The 19,824-nt window shown below is 56.2% G+C and overlaps 2 protein-coding genes across 2 annotated transcripts; both read left to right on the top strand.

The window, feature by feature from the left end:
* Nucleotides 1-628: 628 nt before the first annotated feature.
* Nucleotides 629-11,459, top strand: VOLCADRAFT_115826 (uncharacterized protein; the record flags this gene model as incomplete). Its single annotated transcript, XM_002946212.1, has 11 exons — nt 629-672; nt 4,800-5,181; nt 5,492-5,554; nt 5,962-6,143; nt 6,496-6,655; nt 7,067-7,840; nt 8,216-8,325; nt 9,285-9,485; nt 9,751-9,921; nt 10,232-10,480; nt 11,294-11,459. The coding sequence occupies 11 exons, from the start codon at nt 629-631 to the stop codon at nt 11,457-11,459; spliced, it is 2,502 nt and encodes an 833-aa protein (XP_002946258.1).
* Nucleotides 11,460-14,060: 2,601 nt separating this feature from the next.
* VOLCADRAFT_115825 (uncharacterized protein) lies at nt 14,061-18,957 on the top strand (the record flags this gene model as incomplete). Its single annotated transcript, XM_002946211.1, has 8 exons — nt 14,061-14,170; nt 14,245-14,405; nt 14,590-14,760; nt 15,623-15,722; nt 15,973-16,067; nt 17,255-17,308; nt 17,595-17,783; nt 18,740-18,957. 8 exons carry the CDS (start codon nt 14,061-14,063, stop codon nt 18,955-18,957), a joined length of 1,098 nt encoding a protein of 365 aa, XP_002946257.1.
* Between the last annotated feature and the right edge of the window lie 867 nt (nt 18,958-19,824).

The following is a 19,824-nucleotide window of genomic DNA, read 5'->3' as shown; positions in this document are numbered from 1 at the left end:
GGATAGCTGGCCGGATAGGTTACGATCGACAGACATTTTAAATACATGCAATTGTCGCCAGGTCTTCCTTTCTGCGTTTCTGCATGATTGTCCGTCAGCCTGTGCATCTGTTTTTATCCGTCAGCCTGTTTCTGTCCCTCAATGCGCTGTCCCTAAACATTCTCCTCGATGCTAAGTGAAAAGGTTTTGTCTATCGGGAATAAAAAGCACTTTCATTCGTACAAAGCAGAGCCTTGTTGTGTATGTATGTATGTATGTATGTATGTATGTATGTATGTATGTTGTTACAGGGTGGTTAACTTCGCCAGCGGCCCCCTTTCCCGGGGCAGTCCCTGCTCAATGTTTGTATGTATGTTTCTATGCATGTATGTATGTATGTCCGTGTTATGTTCACTGTACGTGTTAAGCAAGTCGGGACATGCTCTTAGCACCAGGGCCCGCCGGTTTTTGCGGGATAATGCATGCGATGGAGATGATTCGTGCGCCTCCGGGATATGCTCTTTTGCACCGGGGATGCAGGCGCTGGACGGCGACACACGAATTTTAAGCAGTCTTAAGATTGATGTGAGAGGTGCGGTTGTTTTTTTTGGGTTAGGACTTTTTGAGTATGAACGCTCTATACTTACTGATGGCGCACCGGAGTCTTGGGCTGGTGCACTCGGGCGCGGATCGGTGCGTATGATGGCCTTCGCTTTTCTTGTCTTGCTGGTTTGTGCTTAGTTTGTTGTTTGGTTTGCGGTGGTTTGGAAAGGAGAAAACTGAGGGTTTTTCTTATCAGCCAGAGATGGGGCCGTTGGCGCATGAATGAGGGCGGCCGCAGAGCACGCGGTCTGCCTGCCCGCATAGGAGCAGGAGATACGTGTGCATCTTGACGAGCGCTGGTTCCGAAAGGGACAGTGTTTGCGCGTAAGGCTGAGTAGCCGCGGCGAGCGAGCAACTTTGATGTTTTTGCTCAGAAAGGTGGTATGGAGAGCAATTTTTAATTTGTTGCCATTTCGGGAGGACGTGGCAGAAAAGTGGTGAAACAGACATCATCGTGCAACATGTTGTTTGATTTAACGAAAAATGAAACTCTGCTCTGCTCTGTTAGACGGAAGTATTTTTTGTCCTTTGGGGTTTGTTTGGATTCGGAAATGAAGGCGACCTGTAAGCGAAAACTGTTTTTTTAACCCCGCAGCCTGCCGCCTCTGTGCAGGTTTGCGTTTCAACACGTTTCAACTGAGCTCAAAAGCACTAGCGCACCCACACTTCGCCGTTTCTTTTATAAAAAATATTCGCCGTTTGTTTCTTAATAAAAATCATTCTCGCCGTTCGCAAGGATTTTCCGTTCGGCCTGCTACAACTAGACGGTGCTTGCCGCTTGCGCTGATGGCAGGCGTCGGCGCAATTTCTTGTTTTGCAGCCACAGCTTGGCCGCTGCTCTCGTGGTGGTTGGATGGGCCTGATGGCGTCATCGGGCCGCCACTGCAAATGATATATTGGTATGCGCCTGCAGGGCCCCGCGCTGCCATGGGTAAACGTGCTCGTGCGATTCGACTCGAACGACTGTACCACCCTAATTGGCCATGTCGCTGGTGCTATCTTATTGGGTCGGTATGTGGCAACTTGCCCTCAACGGTCATATCTGCATCCTCATCCCCTGCGGGGGTTCGTGGCCGAATAGGTGTCGTCCAGTGTTATAACGTTTAACACTGCTACAACGCCTGCAGCGGGGCAGGGGGGGGCCTAAAAAGGCTTTCGGTTTAGAGGTTGCTAGGCCGTACAGTTAAATCCTGTTTACGTTATCTAAATTCAATCGCATCTAGACGATATTAGCTATCAGCTGTGTATTGGAATAAGCTTAAATTCGCCAGCAGCGGCTGTTCCCCCATGCAACGCCCATAGTAGGGCTACTATATACGACTAGGGGGGCGGCTTTCCAAAGCCGAAAAGCACTTGAGCCCCATTTAATTCGCAGGACAGTCCGTACGGCATAGGACTGCAAGCACAAGAACGCCGTCTCGTTTGGAGTACACACTTGTTGTTGTGGATAGGTGTGAGAGGTCGGCCAGCTGCCTGAGATTCTCAAACAATGAAGGTCGGCTGACTTGCTATGGCGGCCTAGACCTGCCTGGATCGTCGCAAGCGCGTAGCCGCCATAGCATAATCAGTATTGACTGAACAGTTAGCCTTCTCGTGATGCGACAATCCGTAGAATGACATACACACAACGCAGGAGTGTCATTGGGGCAACGTGTGTTGCCGCTGCTGCACCAAATCCATGAGTCGGGACTGCCCGATGCGTAGGTGGTACCACCGTTGCATCCATGTTCGACACCGGCCCTTCGGTCTGCTGGCTGGCATCCAAGGCGCGCCAAAGTGCCCGTGCTTCATGGACCAATTGTTGTCCGCTCCCAGCCAGAACGCATTCGAGAATCGTTCCAATTGCACACTTTGAAGTCGGAATGCAGCGGCAAAGCCGACGGTGTGTCGCAAAGGCGTTTTGATGTAGTGAAGTTACCAGGGCTTGTCGGAGCCCTCGAAATGTTGTTATTATGTTCAACTTGAATTGAATGAATGAAGAAGAGAACAAGAAGGACAACAATCAAACAGGCACGAGCGAGACGCCAGGAGCGTTGCCATGGGTCGATCCAAGCGTTGCCATGCATCTAAAGTTGCCGAGCATGAAGGAACCAACCCATACAGGATCATGCCGTTTGCTTACGAGTCTATGATGTAAGGGATATGCAACGACGTCAAGAGGCAAGGGCTGCGGCGTGAGGGGAAGTCAAAGTTGAAGCCATGGAAAGCTATATCTTCGCGCTCTGACTTATTTGAACGACTTATCTGAATTGTCTCCATTGGACAATCGCAGAAGAATTGGTGTAGCTTTTGAACGCTATTTTTTGCGGAGCAAGATATGTGAGCCTCTGACAGACTGGCTGACTGACTGACTGACAGCAGTGAACACCGGGGACTTCGCGTCCGAGGCCTTGCCCAAAAAGTATGAATTATTTGAGACCTAGCAAGACTCAATAAAAATGAACACTCGTATTTTTGTCGAAACGATTGACTGTGTACTGACTGGATTGGAGAGTGGCCTATTTAACCTTGTATGCTAGCCTTACTAAGAGCCTCAGGCGGATCATTCCCCATTAGTACCGGTAATATTATACGAACTTTTTGAAAAAATTATATTTAATCTACATTTTTTGTGTAGTTCGTCTCGCAACGCTATCGTCAAGCTGCAACTAGCCGTATGTGGTGCATGTGACAGGAAATGCTCGTCTTTTTATTGTTCGAGACACCCTCAAAATTACACCAGAACATATTGGCGAAACTTTTGAATTCGTAAGAGGCCAACGCAACCGAAGCAACGGTGCCTGCAATGTCAGAACGCCGATTGACGCAAAAGCTGGCCAATGCATGCACGGTTATTCTGCTCACCAGAAAACACCAGATTCCAGTGACAAGGCACGCGAACCACGTGAAAAGCATGCAGGTATTGTCTCTTCGACGGGTAATTACTGTGTTGAAGGCATTGTACGATTTGGCTTCGGAGCACACATATATTCGTAACGACCATCGCCTGGAACAGCTTGTAATTTATATGTGACATAATTTCGTAATGCCGTCACAAAATAAAAAACACGAACATTTCCTGTCACTACGGTATGTGGTGCATGTTGGGTCTCAGACGGTCAGTAAGCAGTCTCAGACAGGCTCTGCTGATGTTGTTGTCTTATTCGCGGGGCCGGGGGGTTTCGGTAATAGCATTTGGGGTAGCATAGCGCGACTTATGCGAAAATATGCATGTATTCTGGCATCTTCCTTCCTGGCTTCTTCCTTCTTCCTTCTGGCTTCTGCTTTCACATGCGATGTTGTTGTTATCGTCGTCGTTGTTGTTGTTGTTGATGCTGTTGTTGTGACAGAGTGGGAGGCTTCTGGGCCATTTGTTTTTTAATATATATTTGGATTGTCATACCTCGGATTGAACACACCACACAGCACCATTCACAATTACCACACTGTTTTACCACTACTGCCATACGAACTGCAATTCCAAGGCGGTTGATCCTGCCTCCTAGAATCCCTCCTCATAATGTCACCCGAACATCCGTAGAGACAGAAGGCGCCACCAATCCAGCGTGCGAATCTCGGTCCATCGACTTTGACCTCAACTCTACATCTCAGCAACTAGCCATAATCTCACGCTCCCAACAATGTCGGGGGGATACTCATGAATCGATCTCAAAATCATACATCGCAAAATTGCAGCTGTGCATCCAGACCAGACCTGAGATGTAACTTCCCCTCAGCCGTGACCCTAGGCAGGGTGTTACCGGTATATCGGGTATGGCAATGGCACAGTGATTATGGCAATCGGCGTTTTATTTTATTTTATTATTTTATTCGGGAATTTTGGGTGCAGCATCGCACAACAGCCATCCGTATTGCTACTGCCATCTATTGGCGCGCTTTCGTCATACCGTTGTCGCTAACCGACCTAACCGTTGGACGGGTCAGGCCAAAGCTTAATGTTGGAAGCTTAGGAGTTAGGACAAAGTACCCTTCAGGTATTAGGTCTTGCAATGTCTTGCACGCATAAACTTTGATCGGCCGGATTAGGAGTTCCAGAGAGCAATCAATTTCGTCCGCATGCGACGTTTCCTTATATGAATTCCATCATGAGATTATCATCTTACAGGTTAGAGCATTCCCTCACTAACAGCATCGGCTTCGACGGAGCTTTGGATCAACTGCGCACTTTCAAACTGCGCGCCCCACGACATCCCTTGCATGTTACTCCCCTCCCACAGGTGCAGGGCTCCGAAGGGCCATAAGCACAGAGGGAATGCAACAGTTAGGAAGCTTGCGCCTAAAACGCTTCTATCGCGGCCTCCTCTGCGCAACATCGTCAATCTCCATGCCGCTTCCAACTCTGCTACCAGCGATAGTCCTGTCGCTACCAGCCCAACTACTGGAAATCTTGATCACTCATCCTTTTCAGAAAGCGACTCTCAAGGAAACTGTGTTCGGCCACTAGCCGTCGGCATCCATCCTCCGAGAGCGACCTTTCAGCGAGCCGCGGGCGCGCCTGCGCCAGCTGCAGTTACCGCGGCTGCAGTCGCAGCTGCAGTCGCTTCTGCAGAAAACAGTAGCCAGAACACCCGCGTAAGCGCCAAATATCGCCCTTTCCTGGTGAGCCCGCTCGCAGCCTTTGCTCATCGCACAGTGCTGCGCCCGAAATACTAGCCGTGGATCCCTATCCGACAGTCCCAGGCAGCAACCTGTCCATAATGAATAACTCACTAGAATTACGTGGGTCGGGGGAGTCATGTTCAACAGTCAAAGGAGCAACTCCCGAGGGAGGCCGAAGGGAAGAAGGGGATGCTCAAGAGTTAAATGGGCTGTATATATTTCGCCGCGTAGCCTTGCCTGGCGCCCATTTGCCCCAATCCGCATCTGGCCCCCAACCCCGCCTCTTACCTGCCTGCTGTTTGGCACCCAGGACGCCTGGGCCAAAGGCTACGATTTCAATGCACAAGAGGAGCCCGAGGGTGCCTGGCTGCAGGTGGCAAAAGAGGGGCGGAGAGGGGAGGGGGGGTTGAGACATGTAAAACATCCGCTGGCGCGGTGCAGCGGGGAGAGCAAGGGGTGGCGGGGGAAGTCAGACCAATCGTTCCGTCAGATCAACCGGCAGGTGGGGAGTGTGGTGCGGTCAAATGGGGGACGGCGGGGCGCCATGCGGGCCTACCAGCATTTTTGCGGGCCAGGGGGACCCGATCTGGGGAGGCGGATGGGGACCCCCCCCCAAAACACACGCACACAAACACACGCGTGCCGGCAATGGACCGATGCCTGGTTGGCTGGCTGATGGGCTACTTGTGGCTGGCAGAACAGCACCCCACCTTGCCCTCTCTCTCCCCCTCCCAACCGCCCTCCCCTCCCCTCTCCCCCCCTCCCGACAACCCCGCCCAGGTCACTGACGGCCAGCTGCCAGCGGGTCTCACGGGGACCTTCTTCCGCAACGGCCCCGGCTGCTTCACCCGGGGCCAGGACAGCGCCGGTCACCCCTACGACGGGGACGGGCTGGTAGCCTCCGTGGCGCTGCCGGGGGATGGAAGGGCGTTCTTCAGATCCGCATTCGTGCGCACAGCTGAGTGAGTGTTCTCGTTCTAGCGGCGGCACAACCGGGCGCGGAGCCCCTCCGCTGGAGGGGGCCCGGGGGAAAAGGGGGCAGCGGAGAGTGAATGCATGACGCAGCACCCGCGGCGTGTGTGTACTACGTGTATCATGTACCATGAGGGTACATCAGAGTCTCTCACCACGCCCGCACAGAAACCTGTTACCTACACACATACACACACACACGCCACCCGAACCCGGTCCATTCCCCCATTCCACACATCACACCACCCTCCCCGCTTCCGCACAACCCTTTGTCTCCGCCCTGCCCTGAATCTTCCGTCCCCTTCCCTCCCTCCTCCCCCTTCCCTCTTTCCCTCCCTCCAGGCGCCAGGCTGAGGTCCAGGCGGGGCAGCTGTTGTTCCGCGGCGCCCTGGCCTCCCCGGGCCGCGGCGGTCTGCTGGGGAATGCGGGCAATGTAGCTCTGCGTAACGCCGCCAATGCGGGAGTGGTGCTGCAGGGGGGCAGACTGCTGGCGTTATACCCGGTGAGCGCGTGAGGACATGCGTGTGTGTTTGCGGGGGGAGGGGGAGAAGGATGGTAAAAGGGGGGCTTAAAAGGGGGGGTTTCGTGCGTGGATAGGGGTGGGGTTTCGGTAGGTAGGTAGGTAGGAGGGGTGTATTGTGTGTGTGCTGTGCTGCTGTATGTATGTCCGCTACCGTCTGGATCACCATGCGTCGTGATCTCGTTTGGTGTGCGGCTGGTCTCCTACCACACCGTCCCTGCACCACCCAGTAATTAGTCACCCGCTGTAGATGCCCACGAAAACCCCCTTTCCCGTCAGTGGGTCGCCTTACCCCCCCCCCCGCCCCCCCACCTGATCTTACTTACTTACGGGATGTGCGGCACCTCCTGCCCGTGCCTGCGTGGCTGGCTGTACGGCTCGTACACCACGCAGGGCGGCCTGCCGTACGCCCTGGATCCAGTCACCCTCGTGACCCGTGGGTCACAGGACCGCCTGGGGGGTGCTCTGTCACCTGGCGTGCCGTTGTCTCTGGCCAGTCCCGCCGCCGACCGGGCCATGAGCCGTGTGACGCGACTGCTAGGCTCGAACGACCGGCTTCCGCCCGCACATTCGGCACTGGGCGGTGACGCGTGCGGCGCCCGGCCGCGTACGTGCAGTGTCACTGGTCGGCGTGTGTTTTGGTCACATCAGACGCTGCTTGCGGGGGTGGCAGCGGCAGCGCCGCTGCCGCAGGCAGCGGCTGCGACAGCGAAGCTGAAGGGCGGTGAATATGTAGCGCATACAGAACGACGCGCCGGTGGGAAGAGGCAAGGAAGAGGAGGAGGAGGAGGAGGAGGGCAAGAGGTCAGGGAGGAAGAGGGGGGTACAGACACGTTGGCGCTACTGGGGACGGCGGCGCGCTGGCTGGCACGGCGGCAGCAAGACCGGTTCGACACGGAGTTCGCATTTTGGGAGGTGGAACCCGACGACGATCTAGATCCGGGCCTGGATCCGGACCGAGATTTGGTTCCGGATTCTGTCACGACGTTGCCGCAGCAGCTGCGGCAGCACCAGCAGCTGCTGTGGCAGCTACGGGGCTCTCACCGGGCGCCGCGGCGGCGGCGGAGTCTGCGGTACCGGATGAAGGGCTTCGCTGCGGCGACGGTACTTGATGTCGCCGTCACCCCCAACTACTACCTGCTGCTGCAGCCGCCGGTTCACCCGGAGGTACGCGGAGGGCTGGATGGGTATAGGGGGGCTTTACGGGGCTCGGGGTTGGAGGTTCGGGGGTGGGGGGGGGGTAGCGGTGCTGTAGCAGGGGGCTACTCGGGACGGCTCGGGAGAGTGGTATGACCGTGTTTGTGTGGCGGTAGGTGGCGGTAGGTGGCCCCCCTGCAGGGGGTGCGTCTACTGTCCGGGGTTACCAGTTGCCATTCGTGATTCGAGATCTGACTGTGTTGGTACTGCTGCTGGTGTTGTTGGTGTCGGTGTTGGTGTTGTTGGTACTGCCTTTTTTATAACCTGCTGGTGGTGCAGTGGTGGTGGTGTTGGTGGAGGTATTAAATCTGCCCTGCCTTACCTTACCTTGCATTGCATTGCCAGGTGTTGCCGTACCTGCTGGGAGATTGTGGTCCCGTCAGCTGTCTGAAGTGGCGGGAGGGGGAGCCGGCAGTACTGCATGTCGTACCCAGACCGGGCTCAGAGGCGGACAGGTGCTCCAGGGGGTCACCGACTTGGCGTCCCTCGTACACCCACCCACTGCGGAACAACTGTCACGCAGTGCGGCACTCAGGGCTCCTAGTCGGCTCGAGGGGGGGTTCCCTCTCCAGGGCGGCCCAGGCTCCTTCCAAGGCCAGGTCATATGGTTTAATTCCCCGCCACTGTCCTTTCATACAGCCCAACATTCATGCCATGCCATTGACGGGGCAGTTCCACCCCACCCACCCCACCCCACCCCCCCGCCGCTGCGCTATGAGCCCTCGGGTACTCGGATGGCCTCTGATTCACCACCGGGTGCACCGGGTTTGTCGTTAGTCTGGTGCGTGCTGCCTCTTTCTCCTCCGCCCTCCCCTCCACCCACCACCCACCGCCGCCCACCGCGGCAAGGAACTCCAACCCCCCCTGGGTCAACTTGACAGTGAAGTGCAGAGGAGGAGAAGAAGTCGGAGGAGGAGGACGAGGAGGAGGAGGGATGAAAGGGTCCTTTGAAACACCCCATCGTCATCATCATCATCATCATCAAATTAACACACGCATGCACCTGCCGGCACCTGCCTACTTAGGGTCGCGGCTCAGTTCATTTCAAACACATACACGCGCATGCACACGCACACGCGCATGCACACGCCTGAAGTGCCTGACTGGTGTGTATGACTCCTCCTGAGTGCTGACTGTCACGCAGGCGGGCGATATTCCCGCCCAGGATAGCGCGCATTTGCATGTTAATGTTACCTTTTAAGGATTCACACACACACACACACACGTGCACGCGTAACCCTGGCACACACACGCGCGCGCGCGCACACCGGCCACCCACATCCCGTCAAGGTGTTCATGCATTCAAACATACACGAGTGCAAACCACCACTTCGCGACGGGGTTGCGCCGACATATAGCCCCCCCCTCCCCCCCTCCCCCCCTCCCCCCCATCACACACACACAATCCCCCCAGGCGCGGCGAGCGACCCGTGCAGCTGCACCTGCGCCCCGCTGTGTGTGTACTGCACCACGTGAACGCCTTCGAGGACGAGTCGTACCCTGGTCGGCTGGTTCTTGACAGCGTGGCGTACGACAGCCTGCCTGCGGTGGGTGCACAGCCGCTGGCGGAGCAGGCGGTCAGGTCGCCGGATCCTGACTCGGGGTGCCGGCCCAGGTCAGTGTCGGGGAGGGGATGTGCGAGCTCGTGTATGTATGTGTGTATGTATGTGTGTATATGTATGTGCATTTCGTGTCGGGTGTTCCTTCACCACTGCCTTTGACACCCCACCACCACCACCACCACCACCACCACGATTACTTACAGCACTTCACTCCCTCATTCTCTCCCCGCTACGAACCCCTAAGTCCGTCTTCCCTCCCTCCCCCCCAAATCACACTTTTCCTTTCCGCCCCCCCCCCCCGCGGTGGGCCCGCCCCAGGCTTCAGAGGCTGGTGATTGACCTGCCCTCCGGCACCATCACCCGTCGTGCCGTCCCCGGCGACCCCCTGGACCCCCTGGACCCCACTGCGGGCCCGGGCCGTCATTTGGAACTGCCCACCTTCAACACCGCCTACACAGGCAGGAGATACCGCTACGTGTACGGGTGCAGGTACGGTGCGACTAGGGAGGTGTGTGTGTGGGGGGGGGAGGAGGTGGATGGACTGATAAGGACACCGTACGGTACGGCACAGCGCACCGTGCATTCCTCCGTGTCCGCTGTGTGCAGTCATGCAACCCGTCACCCAGCTGGGAACGACATCCCATGACAGAGCGCATGACATACCTACAGACCCAACACCAGGACCACCTACCTCACCGTCCCCCCAGCGACCGCTGCACCACTAGACCCCTTTCCTCATTACCCCTTACACCTCCCGGTGCTCACCCCACCTCACCTCACCCCACCCCGCCCGATCCAGTGTGGTATTCGAGGACGGCACCTCGGGTTTGGTGAAGGCGGATTTGGAGACTCCGCAGCTGCAGCGCTGGTCGGGGGGCCCGGGGTACATCTGCCTGGAGCCCTGCTTCGTGCCGCGGGACGGCGCTGCGGCTGGTGGCGGTGGCGGTGGCGGCCTGGGGGCCTCAGTAGCAGCAGCGCCAACAGCAGCAGCAGCAGCGCCAGCGGGAGCGGGAGCGGGCGGCCGACAACGCAGCGAGGATGATGGCTGGTGAGGGATGGGTCCCCGGGTGTTGGTGGGGAAGGGGGGGAAGGGTGGGGGGGCGTAATGCGGATGTGGCCCCAATCCACTTTCGGTGGGTATTCCTTGACAGATGTGGGTCTCGTGTGGTGTGGTGTGGTGTGGTGTGGTGTGGTGTGGTGTGGTGTGGTGTGGTGTGGTGTGGTGTGGTGTGGTGTGGAGATGCGACACGTCGTGTGTGTGCGCTTGGCTCTTTGCAGACTAGGAGGGAGTACCGGGTAACTTGGGCCGGTGTGCGTGTATGTATGTATGTATGCATGTATGCATGTATGTATGTATGTATGTATGCATATGTAATGAGCTGAGCTGTAGGTATGTAGGTATGTGCCGACCATTTGTGCGTATGTGTTATGGGAGGTTGGATAGCATGGAGGGTGAGGAGGTGTTCTCGCTGGTCGAGCTGGGCTGGGAAAAGCGGGAGGGTTGCTGTGTGCGTGGGAGGAAGAGGAAGAGGAAGCAGGCAGGCTGGCGGAGGGATCCTGGGACCGACACGACGGAGAACCCGCATGGGTTGACACACATAAGCACCGTAGGCGCTGTGGTGGCGGCTGCTGCCGACGCCGACGCCGCTGCACCGCCAAAATGCTCCCGGGCGCGCGCGAGCCGGTAATCTCTTCATCTTGCCGCAGCTGGATTTGAATCCGTGCAACCAAAATTTTGAATGACCTCAGGATGTTGTGACGGGCTTGGCGCCGAACTTTCCACGTTCTTTGTACTGGTAGGGCTGGCTCTGATTTTCAACCTATTATTGCCGGTATCTTTGGTTGCCGCGCGTGCTTGCAGGCTGCTGGTCTACGGGTTCGACTCCAACACCCGGCGCAGCGAGCTGCTGGTGTTTGACACGTGGGCGATGATGGCGGGGCCCGTAGCGCGGCTGGCACTGCCGAGCCCGCTACCGCACGGCCTGTACGGCACGTGGACGAACAAGTATTTTGGTCCCCAAGAGTAGTTCGTTGTACGCGCGTTGTTTTAAGTAGTTGGGGCTGGTTTAGCTTTAGGCTGTTCCGGGCTGGCAGTGCTGAGGGGTAAGGAGTAGTGTGGGTGCGGCCATGTCTTTAGCCCTGCTGGACGGCGGGACGAATTACAAAGCCGTTTCCAGACCACTCGAGGCTGCAGCAGCCGCGGCTGCTGCGGCTGTGGTCGTGCCGCTAACAGCACACCCCTCTTTGCCAGATTATTGGATAGATAGATAGATAGATAGACAGACAGCCAGACAGACATTCCTGTGACTCGATTGGTCGATTATCATCCAACCTCACGGGTTCCTGGTTAACGGCTGCCAGGTCGCGGCTGGGGAGGAGGCTGGGTGGGAAATCAAAGACGAAATTGGGAACACCTTACGGCCGGGAGAGGTTGTTTGTAGGCGCGGGGCAGGAGGCCTTACAGGGCAGGGCAGGTAAAGGGAGTGCCTGGCTGGCTGGTTGGCGGGGTTGCGGGTGGATCCCCATCGGAGGCTGTCGCATGGGCAGGAGGCTGCGAGCTGGGGGAGTTGGTGGGGGGAGTCAAATGGCCGCAGCTGTGCTTGGCCGTCGTTACGGCTGTACGCCAGGCAGGCTAAGTGCTAGGAGTATTACCATTCACTAGCGGACGGCCACGTTGCGGTGGCTGCATGAACAGAAGAGCGCCTATCCGGAGTGAACAAATAGAAGGCATTTATTATTACACCAACCCGCAAGTGACCTACATAAAGTCGAAACGAGTGTCACAGGACAAGATATAGGGCAGGGGGAGAGCTGGCAGGCGACGAGATGGCACCGTCCATCATCTGTCGGAGCATGCGTATGTATGTATTTGTATGTATGTATGTACGTATGCATGCGGGTTATCGTGCCCCATATTGATCATTAATGTCACGTAGGAGGATATACTCCTGCCAATGCAGAGAGCAGGGGGAGAGGAACAAAGCTCGGTTGTTCGTTAGTGCGGCTGATTTGTCAGAGCCAGTCAGCCAGGTAAGGGGGAATGGACTTCACCCCGGGCGTGGGCCTGCGACCTAGTGCCAACGGAATATGCTGTTGTAGCCGTTACGTGGGAGTGACGTGGGAGCAGGTGGCCTTCGCCATTGTGACGCGCGGTCTCAGTCGCTGCGTGATCCTGCCGTGCATTTCGGTGTAAGAGGACTCATCGCTTCCTTGCTGTGTGGCGTACTCTTACTCTCATGAACAAACCGGGGGACAGAGCCTGCCAAGCTGTATGCGAAGTGCACTTTACGAAACAAGGCAGGCCGAGCAGGGGGAGCAAAAGTGACGAAACGAGCAGAAGTTGAGTCGAGGGAACCTAGAAAAGACTTCCAGGAAATTCAGGAAGCTTCCATGTTTTTTTTTTCCGCAACTATGGGTCCTTTCAGCTAAATTTCTGTGCCTAAATTTTCCCTGAAATCTCGCATCTGCGAGAGCAAACAGACGTACCGCCTACTTGGCCAAGAGAAAACAGCGCGTAGCTAGGAAGGCTGCCGAGCCATCCTTTCAAGTTTCTCCACCTTTTCGACCGGCGGAGTCGCATCAGTCAGCCACTATTGGGCCAAGTTCCGACCGCCGGGGGGTGAAGGGAAAAGAATTAGCAGGCGTTCCAATCCCCAGCCTATGACCGAAGATATGTAACGATAGCCACACTGCGCGTCGTGCCCCCCAACATCGCCACACTCGTATAGCCGGCCTTTCCACTTTGCAGCTCACATTAGTTCAACAAGAGATGTTACAGTTGTTGTACCTGCCGTACAGGCCATAAAACACACGTGTCCCCCTACATCCCGCTAATGTATCCGTAAAGCTGCGACCAGAGAAAAGTGTGCACATGCACCACGGGACACTCGCCTCAGCCCCCTCCGCATATTAGGCAACATGAACAGGAACCTTTCAATTGGGTCTGCCATGGCGCTTTCGAATATGCCTGCTGTCCGCTTTGTGCTACGAACCCACTTTCCCCCTCTCTGCTCAACAACGCAGCAATGTCTCATGTTGGCCCACTACGTACCTCCCCTGTGGTTCCAGCAGCGTTGCCTGACCCGTTTGTCAACAGCAGCTGGTCCTTAAGACCTCCCTGCCTGTTGGCATTCGGGCCCCGAATCTCCGCCCACTACGACAGCAGATGACTAACCTGGACATAAAAACTCCGTAGCATAAGATCTGTGGCATCCAGATGCGGTTCTGCTCGAATTTGCACATCAGGGCGAAGGCTTTTCGACGGCCCCTGTCACATTACTGCATGGCTTATTCGTACACCACCACATAAGCCTCCTCTCCTGCCCCCCATCACCGAATACCGATTACTCATACCTGGATTGCGGTGCTCTACCCTGTCGGATGGGCCGTATGCTGTTTTTTCACGCATCCTCATTCCCGCCAACACCTACCTGTTTCTCTATCCATTTTCGTATGGTTCTTTTGGGGCCAGGTCATCAGATGACGCCGTAATTTTACGCATATAGCTATTACCCATAAACTCATGGCTATATAACGTGATAACACGAACGAGCTTCGCGACTAAAACGCGGTGACAGTGACCGGCAGGCATTCTTATAACCTGTGAAACATCAAATTTCTTTGCAAAAATGCAATACGGTGGAGCTGACGGCGAGGACGACGGTGCTCTATTGCGAACAGCTTACAGGGAAGCTGAGAAGAAGTATCAGCTCTTTAGGGAAAGGAAAGTCAAGATGAAGTGAGTCAGAATATGCGTAGGGCGGTCCCCTGCCACGCCACAGGCCTCGTCATAACACCGACGACCACGCGCAGGCATGGGAAGCCGAAGCCGGGCAAGCTCGTGATACGTCCAATCGACACGAGTGATGTTCTGGACCTTCACTTAGGTCCAAAAGCTCCTCTTCCCCCAGAAGTCTTCCGCCACCACGTGCCTAATTACGATGGCCCAGTCTACACCTTTGAGCGCCACCCAGGTCCGTCCTCCGACCCGCGAACGAAGAGGAAAGCTATGCCAAACATCCCAAACAACCCAGATATAACCATCTCAAACATCCCCTCAGAATATAACCTTCTTCCTTCCATCCATCCTTCTTTGGCCTGACTACAGCTCCCCTCTCCTTTCCACCTGAGAGATAGGTCTGGTCTACATGCCCGGAGCCCTACCAGCGCCCCAGCAGTTCGAACTCATCGCAGCAGCCCTCATGGACTATCCGGAGCCCCCCGCACACACCAACCATGACCTGCAGTACGGCCCGCTGACGGGTCTATGGCGGGCTGCGCGCCAGGGCCTAAGACTCAACTGGGGCCGCAAGGATGACCCACATGGTGGTGAGGAAGGTGTAATGGCGAAGAAAATCAGCGGTAGTGTTTTGGGCGGAGTTTGGGGGAAGGTCTGGGAGCGATGGGTGTTGCCTGTGATGCGGGTGCTTTCTGGGGCCGGACATGGCGCCATCGGCCAGTCTGACAGCAGCAGGCAGGTTGCGATCTCGACCACATGAACCACCTCGCAGCTCGGACCTGGCTTTGGTGGTAATGATTAATGGTGGTGGTGGTGGTGGTGATGATGATGATGATGATGATAATGGATGATGATGATAATGGATGATGATGATAATGGATTATAATGGTAATGGTGGGGGTGAGGGATGGGGGAACAGCCTGACCTTTAGTCAACATGGTTCCGGCTTCAAATTGCCCCATCCTCCCGCTTCCCCCTTTTCCACTTTGCCTCCTCTCTCTTTCCCCACCCCCGGACTTTTTACATCATCGTAAAACGTCGTTCAATTTCTTCTCGCAGCCACAGCGGGGGGCCCTCTGCAAAGCCAACGAAAGGATTCTGGTGGATGCGCAGCAGCAGCAGTAGCAGTAGCAACAGGGGGGGAGGTGAAGGAATGCACCGACGGCGGGCTAGGCGCAGTAGCAGCGCCACCATTACCAGCATCATCTGCCACCGTGCCGGAAGGAAGCTGCTGCGAACAGAGCTGTAGCAGTTCCCACATTGTGGACGATGACGACGAGGGCGGTTTCGGCTGTAGCAGCAGTGATAGCAGTCGTCGAGGCTCAAGCGACGGCGGCGGCGGACGCAGCCACAGGAGCAGCAGTGGCGGCGGACGCGACTGTTGCGACGCGAGGGGGGCGGAGGCATCGGCGTCGCCGTCATATGAGGAATGTTGGAGTCCGGCTGGCCCAGGACCACCCGCCTCGACGCTGCTACATAAGCTGCGTTGGGCAACGCTGGGGCCGCAATTCGACTGGACGCAACGGCAGTACGACTTTGAAAGCGTGTACAGGTAATGTACGGGCGGCTCGTGGCAACCAGTACGGGATTGGGCGAGTGTAACGGCGGCATGCGGCGAGTTTTAGTCCGATGTGCGTATGCTTGTGCGTGTGTGTTTTTCCTGTGCGTTTCGTCGCCCCCTTGCGCCTTTTGTGGCTGAGCACTTGGAGCGCGTGTGGGTATGAGGGGGAGGGTACAGTCGTATGGAGATCTCCGGCATCATGGTTTCGTCCTGTCGTGTGCCTGCCTTCGCTGGGCCGCAGGAGGCTGCCGCCCTCCCTGGAGGCTCTAGCCAAACAGTTGGCAGCGGTCGTGGACGGACTTGAGGGCGCTGGGCTGAGGGTGTTGCCGGCCGCAGGTGAGGTGGGTCGGGGTCGAGTCGGTGCGCGTGTGCGTGTGTGCGCGTGTGCGCCAGGTTTTGAGGGTCTGGGGAGAGCTGTGGGGTTCTTGTGTGTCTTGGGATCATGATGATGAGTAAGGCAACCCGGTTTAAAAGGGGTACGGATGCCGGTGTACGGCAATGGCGTACGATGCGGGAATGGGTAATTGAGGAAAAAAACACAGGAGGCACAGCTTCCGTGCGGGGTAAGTAAAGCTCCAAGAAAGACGAAAATATAGTATATAAAAATGTTATAGTTTATTAGAGTTGAAGTTGTGTATGTGTGTGTGTGTGTGTGGGGAGGTGGAGGGTATAGTTTAGTAAAGCGGGTCGACAGTGTTTCAGACGTTAAATGTGGTGTGTTTGTGACTGTGGAGGACTGCAGTCCGGCATAACGGTGGATTGGGTGGCTGCGGTTGTTTGGGTTTTGAGCCGAGGGGCCTTCAATTGGGAGGAATAAGCGACATACACGAATCTGGGTTTGCCATATACGTTAATTAGTTTGTTAGTCGGTTGGGCCGTTAGTCGGTTAGACCGTTACCGCAAATAGCTGCGTGGTCCGCTGGTTCATGAACTGATTGGTGTATTCAGGCTGCTGCCTGACCACTTGACAGACAGACAGACAGACGCACAGGTTGCAGACACATAGACAGACAGACAGACAGATCCGCTGCGGTCCTCATCAGTCTCCTTGTTCCCGAGCTAGGAGCAGCAGGAGCCACAGCACGTGCAGTCCGCATCTAGAAGCTCCTTCCCGTACGCCGCCCTACCCTACCCTACCCTACCGTCCTGGTGGGGTGGGGTGGGGTGCGACCAGCTGTTGGTTGGCCCCTTCTTGGTGACCCCGCTGCACGTTGCCCTCTCCCACACGACGTTCCCCCTCCCCTTCCGTTCCCCCTCCCCTTTCAGCTTTACTCGTCCTCCCCTTTTTCCCCTCGGACGCTTCGATAACTACTTTTGTTCTCACCAATCATCATGTGTTTTCCCTCCCACCCCTTATTCCTTCACCCATCCGCCAAATCCTTCCCCCACTCCCGGGGTCTCCCGTCTTGGCCCACTTGCTCACCCCGCTGTAAACTGACCCATGGGTCTGCGTTGGATCTGGGACTCGTCGATACCGTGTATGTCTGTATGTTTGTGTGTGTGTTTTCATCTGTGGCGCACAGCGGCCTGTGGAGGCTACAGACCTGACGCTGCCATCGTCAACTACTATCAGCAAGGTGCGGTAAAACCGTGTCTTGGGTATTTGTTTGCAAACCTCTTGTGTGTGTTTTTGCATTTGCTTGTGTAACCCTCCTCGTGACTCCACAACTTGACGAAAACCTCCCTTGACAATTATTAGCATTGCTGCCATCATCATCACCATCACCACCGCCATCACCACCACTACCACCACCATCATCGCCATTACCATCACCATCACCTGTGGAATTGATTGTTTTGCATTTTTCGGATTACTAATTCCTCCTCCCCTCCTCCCCCCTTTCTCTCCTTCCCCCCTTCAAGGTGACGTGTTAGGGGGTCACCTGGACGATGTGGAACGCGACATGGCACAGCCAATCGTCAGTGTGAGTCTCGGCTGCCCCGCCATCTTTCTCATGGGGGGCCGCACCAAGCACGTGGCCCCATCCGCCCTGCTGCTGCGAGGCGGGGATGTGCTGGTGCTGGCGGGGGACGCACGGACATGCTATCACGGTGCGGCGTTTGGTCGGAGCTTCGGAGGGGGTCAATTATCGTGTCGTACTGTCACAGTGGATGTACGCGCGGGGGTCAGGGGTTTTTATGGGGGAAGGGAACGTAGGCGGAGAGGAAGAGAGGGGAGATGTGCAACGTGCGTGTGCGTGTGTTCTTTTGTGTGGTTTGTATTGTTGATGTTGTTACAGGGTGGTTAAGCTTCACCAGTGGCGTCCTTCCCTTGGAAGCAGTTCCCTGCTCTCCCCTGCTAGAGGGGCACCCTAATCCATTCACCCCATCCGACTTCAGAATGTACTCTTTAAGTTTGGCAACTCACCACCGGCATCCAACCAAATCTAGCGGATCAACGGCGCGTCAACTTAGTTCCTGGTCAGCTCGCAAGTTGATTTTATCACGTCCTACACCGTCCACAAGATGGGGGGCCACCTCCGATTTCATCACCTCTCAAACACCCCGAGAGGTCGGCAGGCGGATTTGAACCCGGACGCGCCGGGAGCAGAAGCCAGGCCTTAACCTCTGCCACTCGCCTGCCATGTATTGTTGTCTGTATGTTTGTATTGAGTTGAGGCGGATGGATGAGAGGGGGGTTCGGGAGGGGGAGAAGGGAAGATGAACTAGCGAGAGGGCGAGATTGGACTCCGCACGGGGGTTATCAGGTCGTTTGTATACAGAGCTGCTGCAAACGGTGCCCATCTGCGACGTAGCGTCCGGGTGACGGCTACGCCTTTGGATAATTGCATTCCTTTTTAGAGGAAGTTGGACAGCTGTGTACCGCTGTGTACCGCGAGAGCACTTACGTCGAGACTCATGGTGAGATGTGTTCAATCTGGTATGTGTGTGTCTGTGTGCGTCTGTGTGTGTCTGTGTGTTTGTTCAATGTAAATGTTCGCGCTTGCGCAAAACCCTCCCTCCCTCCCTCCTTCTACACCTCCTTCTACACATGCACACATGTGCAGGTGTGCCGCGCATCCTGGAGGCAAATTACCCCCGCGTAAATGTCGGTGGCTGTGGCGGTGATGATGGTGACGGCGGCGGCTGTTGCAACGGCAGTGGCGGCTTCCGCGCGCAGGAAGGCTGCTGGGATGGACAGGGGGGAACCTTTGACGGCGTGGACTTCATCCAGGGCTACATCCGCAGCGCCCGCATCAACATCAGCATCCGCGCCGTGACTTGAAAGCTCGCGGTTTCCTGAGCGTCTTCGGAAGGAGCTGCTACTGCTGCTGCTGCTGCTGTTGCTGCTGCTACTGCTGCTGTTGCTGCTGCTACTGCTGCTGTTGCTGCTGCTGCTGCTGCGCTTGCCCAAACGGATAGGGCGCCTGACCAGATGAGGCCGACGGAAAACGACCATATGTCAATATAGGGAAGGAGTCACCTGTTGGGTGTGGGTAGGTGGAGCTGGAGAGAGCCGGCTTTGCGCGTGACGCTGCGAATAGAGAGCTGGAGCTGCTAGGGAGGTGAGGGTTAGGTGGCAAGGGGTGAGAGAGCTTTTTATCTTCGGGATGCGCGTGCGGGGTTTGGTTGGGCTTGTAACGAGGGAAAGATGTTTACCAGCGCAGATGTCCAGTTTATGTAAACCACGTAACGGTGGTGATGTGGGCGCTGACGGTGCAGGAGAAAGACAACGATATCTTTTAGTGACCCTTAGCCGCGCAGTGTGCGAGTTGCGAGTGCGAGGTGATTCACTGCTGATTTCAATTGGTGACCGACTTTGCTAGCCAGTCTGCCTTTTTGTCAGTTGTGACACTTTCCTTCAGGCAAACTGCAAATAATGAGCTCCTAGTTTATAATCGGGCTCGTAATTTGCACGATGCATAGTGCAGTGTTTTGGAGCGGTTGACGATCTTTGTTGGAGCTTGTCGCGTAATTTGTCGTGATTTCGGAGCTAGCGGTGGTCGGTCGTCGGAATAGCAGTGGCAGAGGAGCTGGGGAGGGTGAACGGGAGGAGGGCTGGCAGCAGCGGCTGTTGCGTCCTCTGAAAGGATATGACGTTAGGGGCCAAGCGGCGGCGGGGCCATGGAGGACGCAGCAGAGTATAGTGTGG

This window comes from Volvox carteri (assembly GCF_000143455.1).
Source record: "Volvox carteri f. nagariensis unplaced genomic scaffold VOLCAscaffold_1, whole genome shotgun sequence".
Classification (NCBI taxonomy): Eukaryota; Viridiplantae; Chlorophyta; class Chlorophyceae; order Chlamydomonadales; family Volvocaceae; genus Volvox; species Volvox carteri.
The sequence above is the reverse complement of the archived record's forward strand: the minus strand, read 5'-3'. Positions and strand labels throughout refer to the sequence as shown.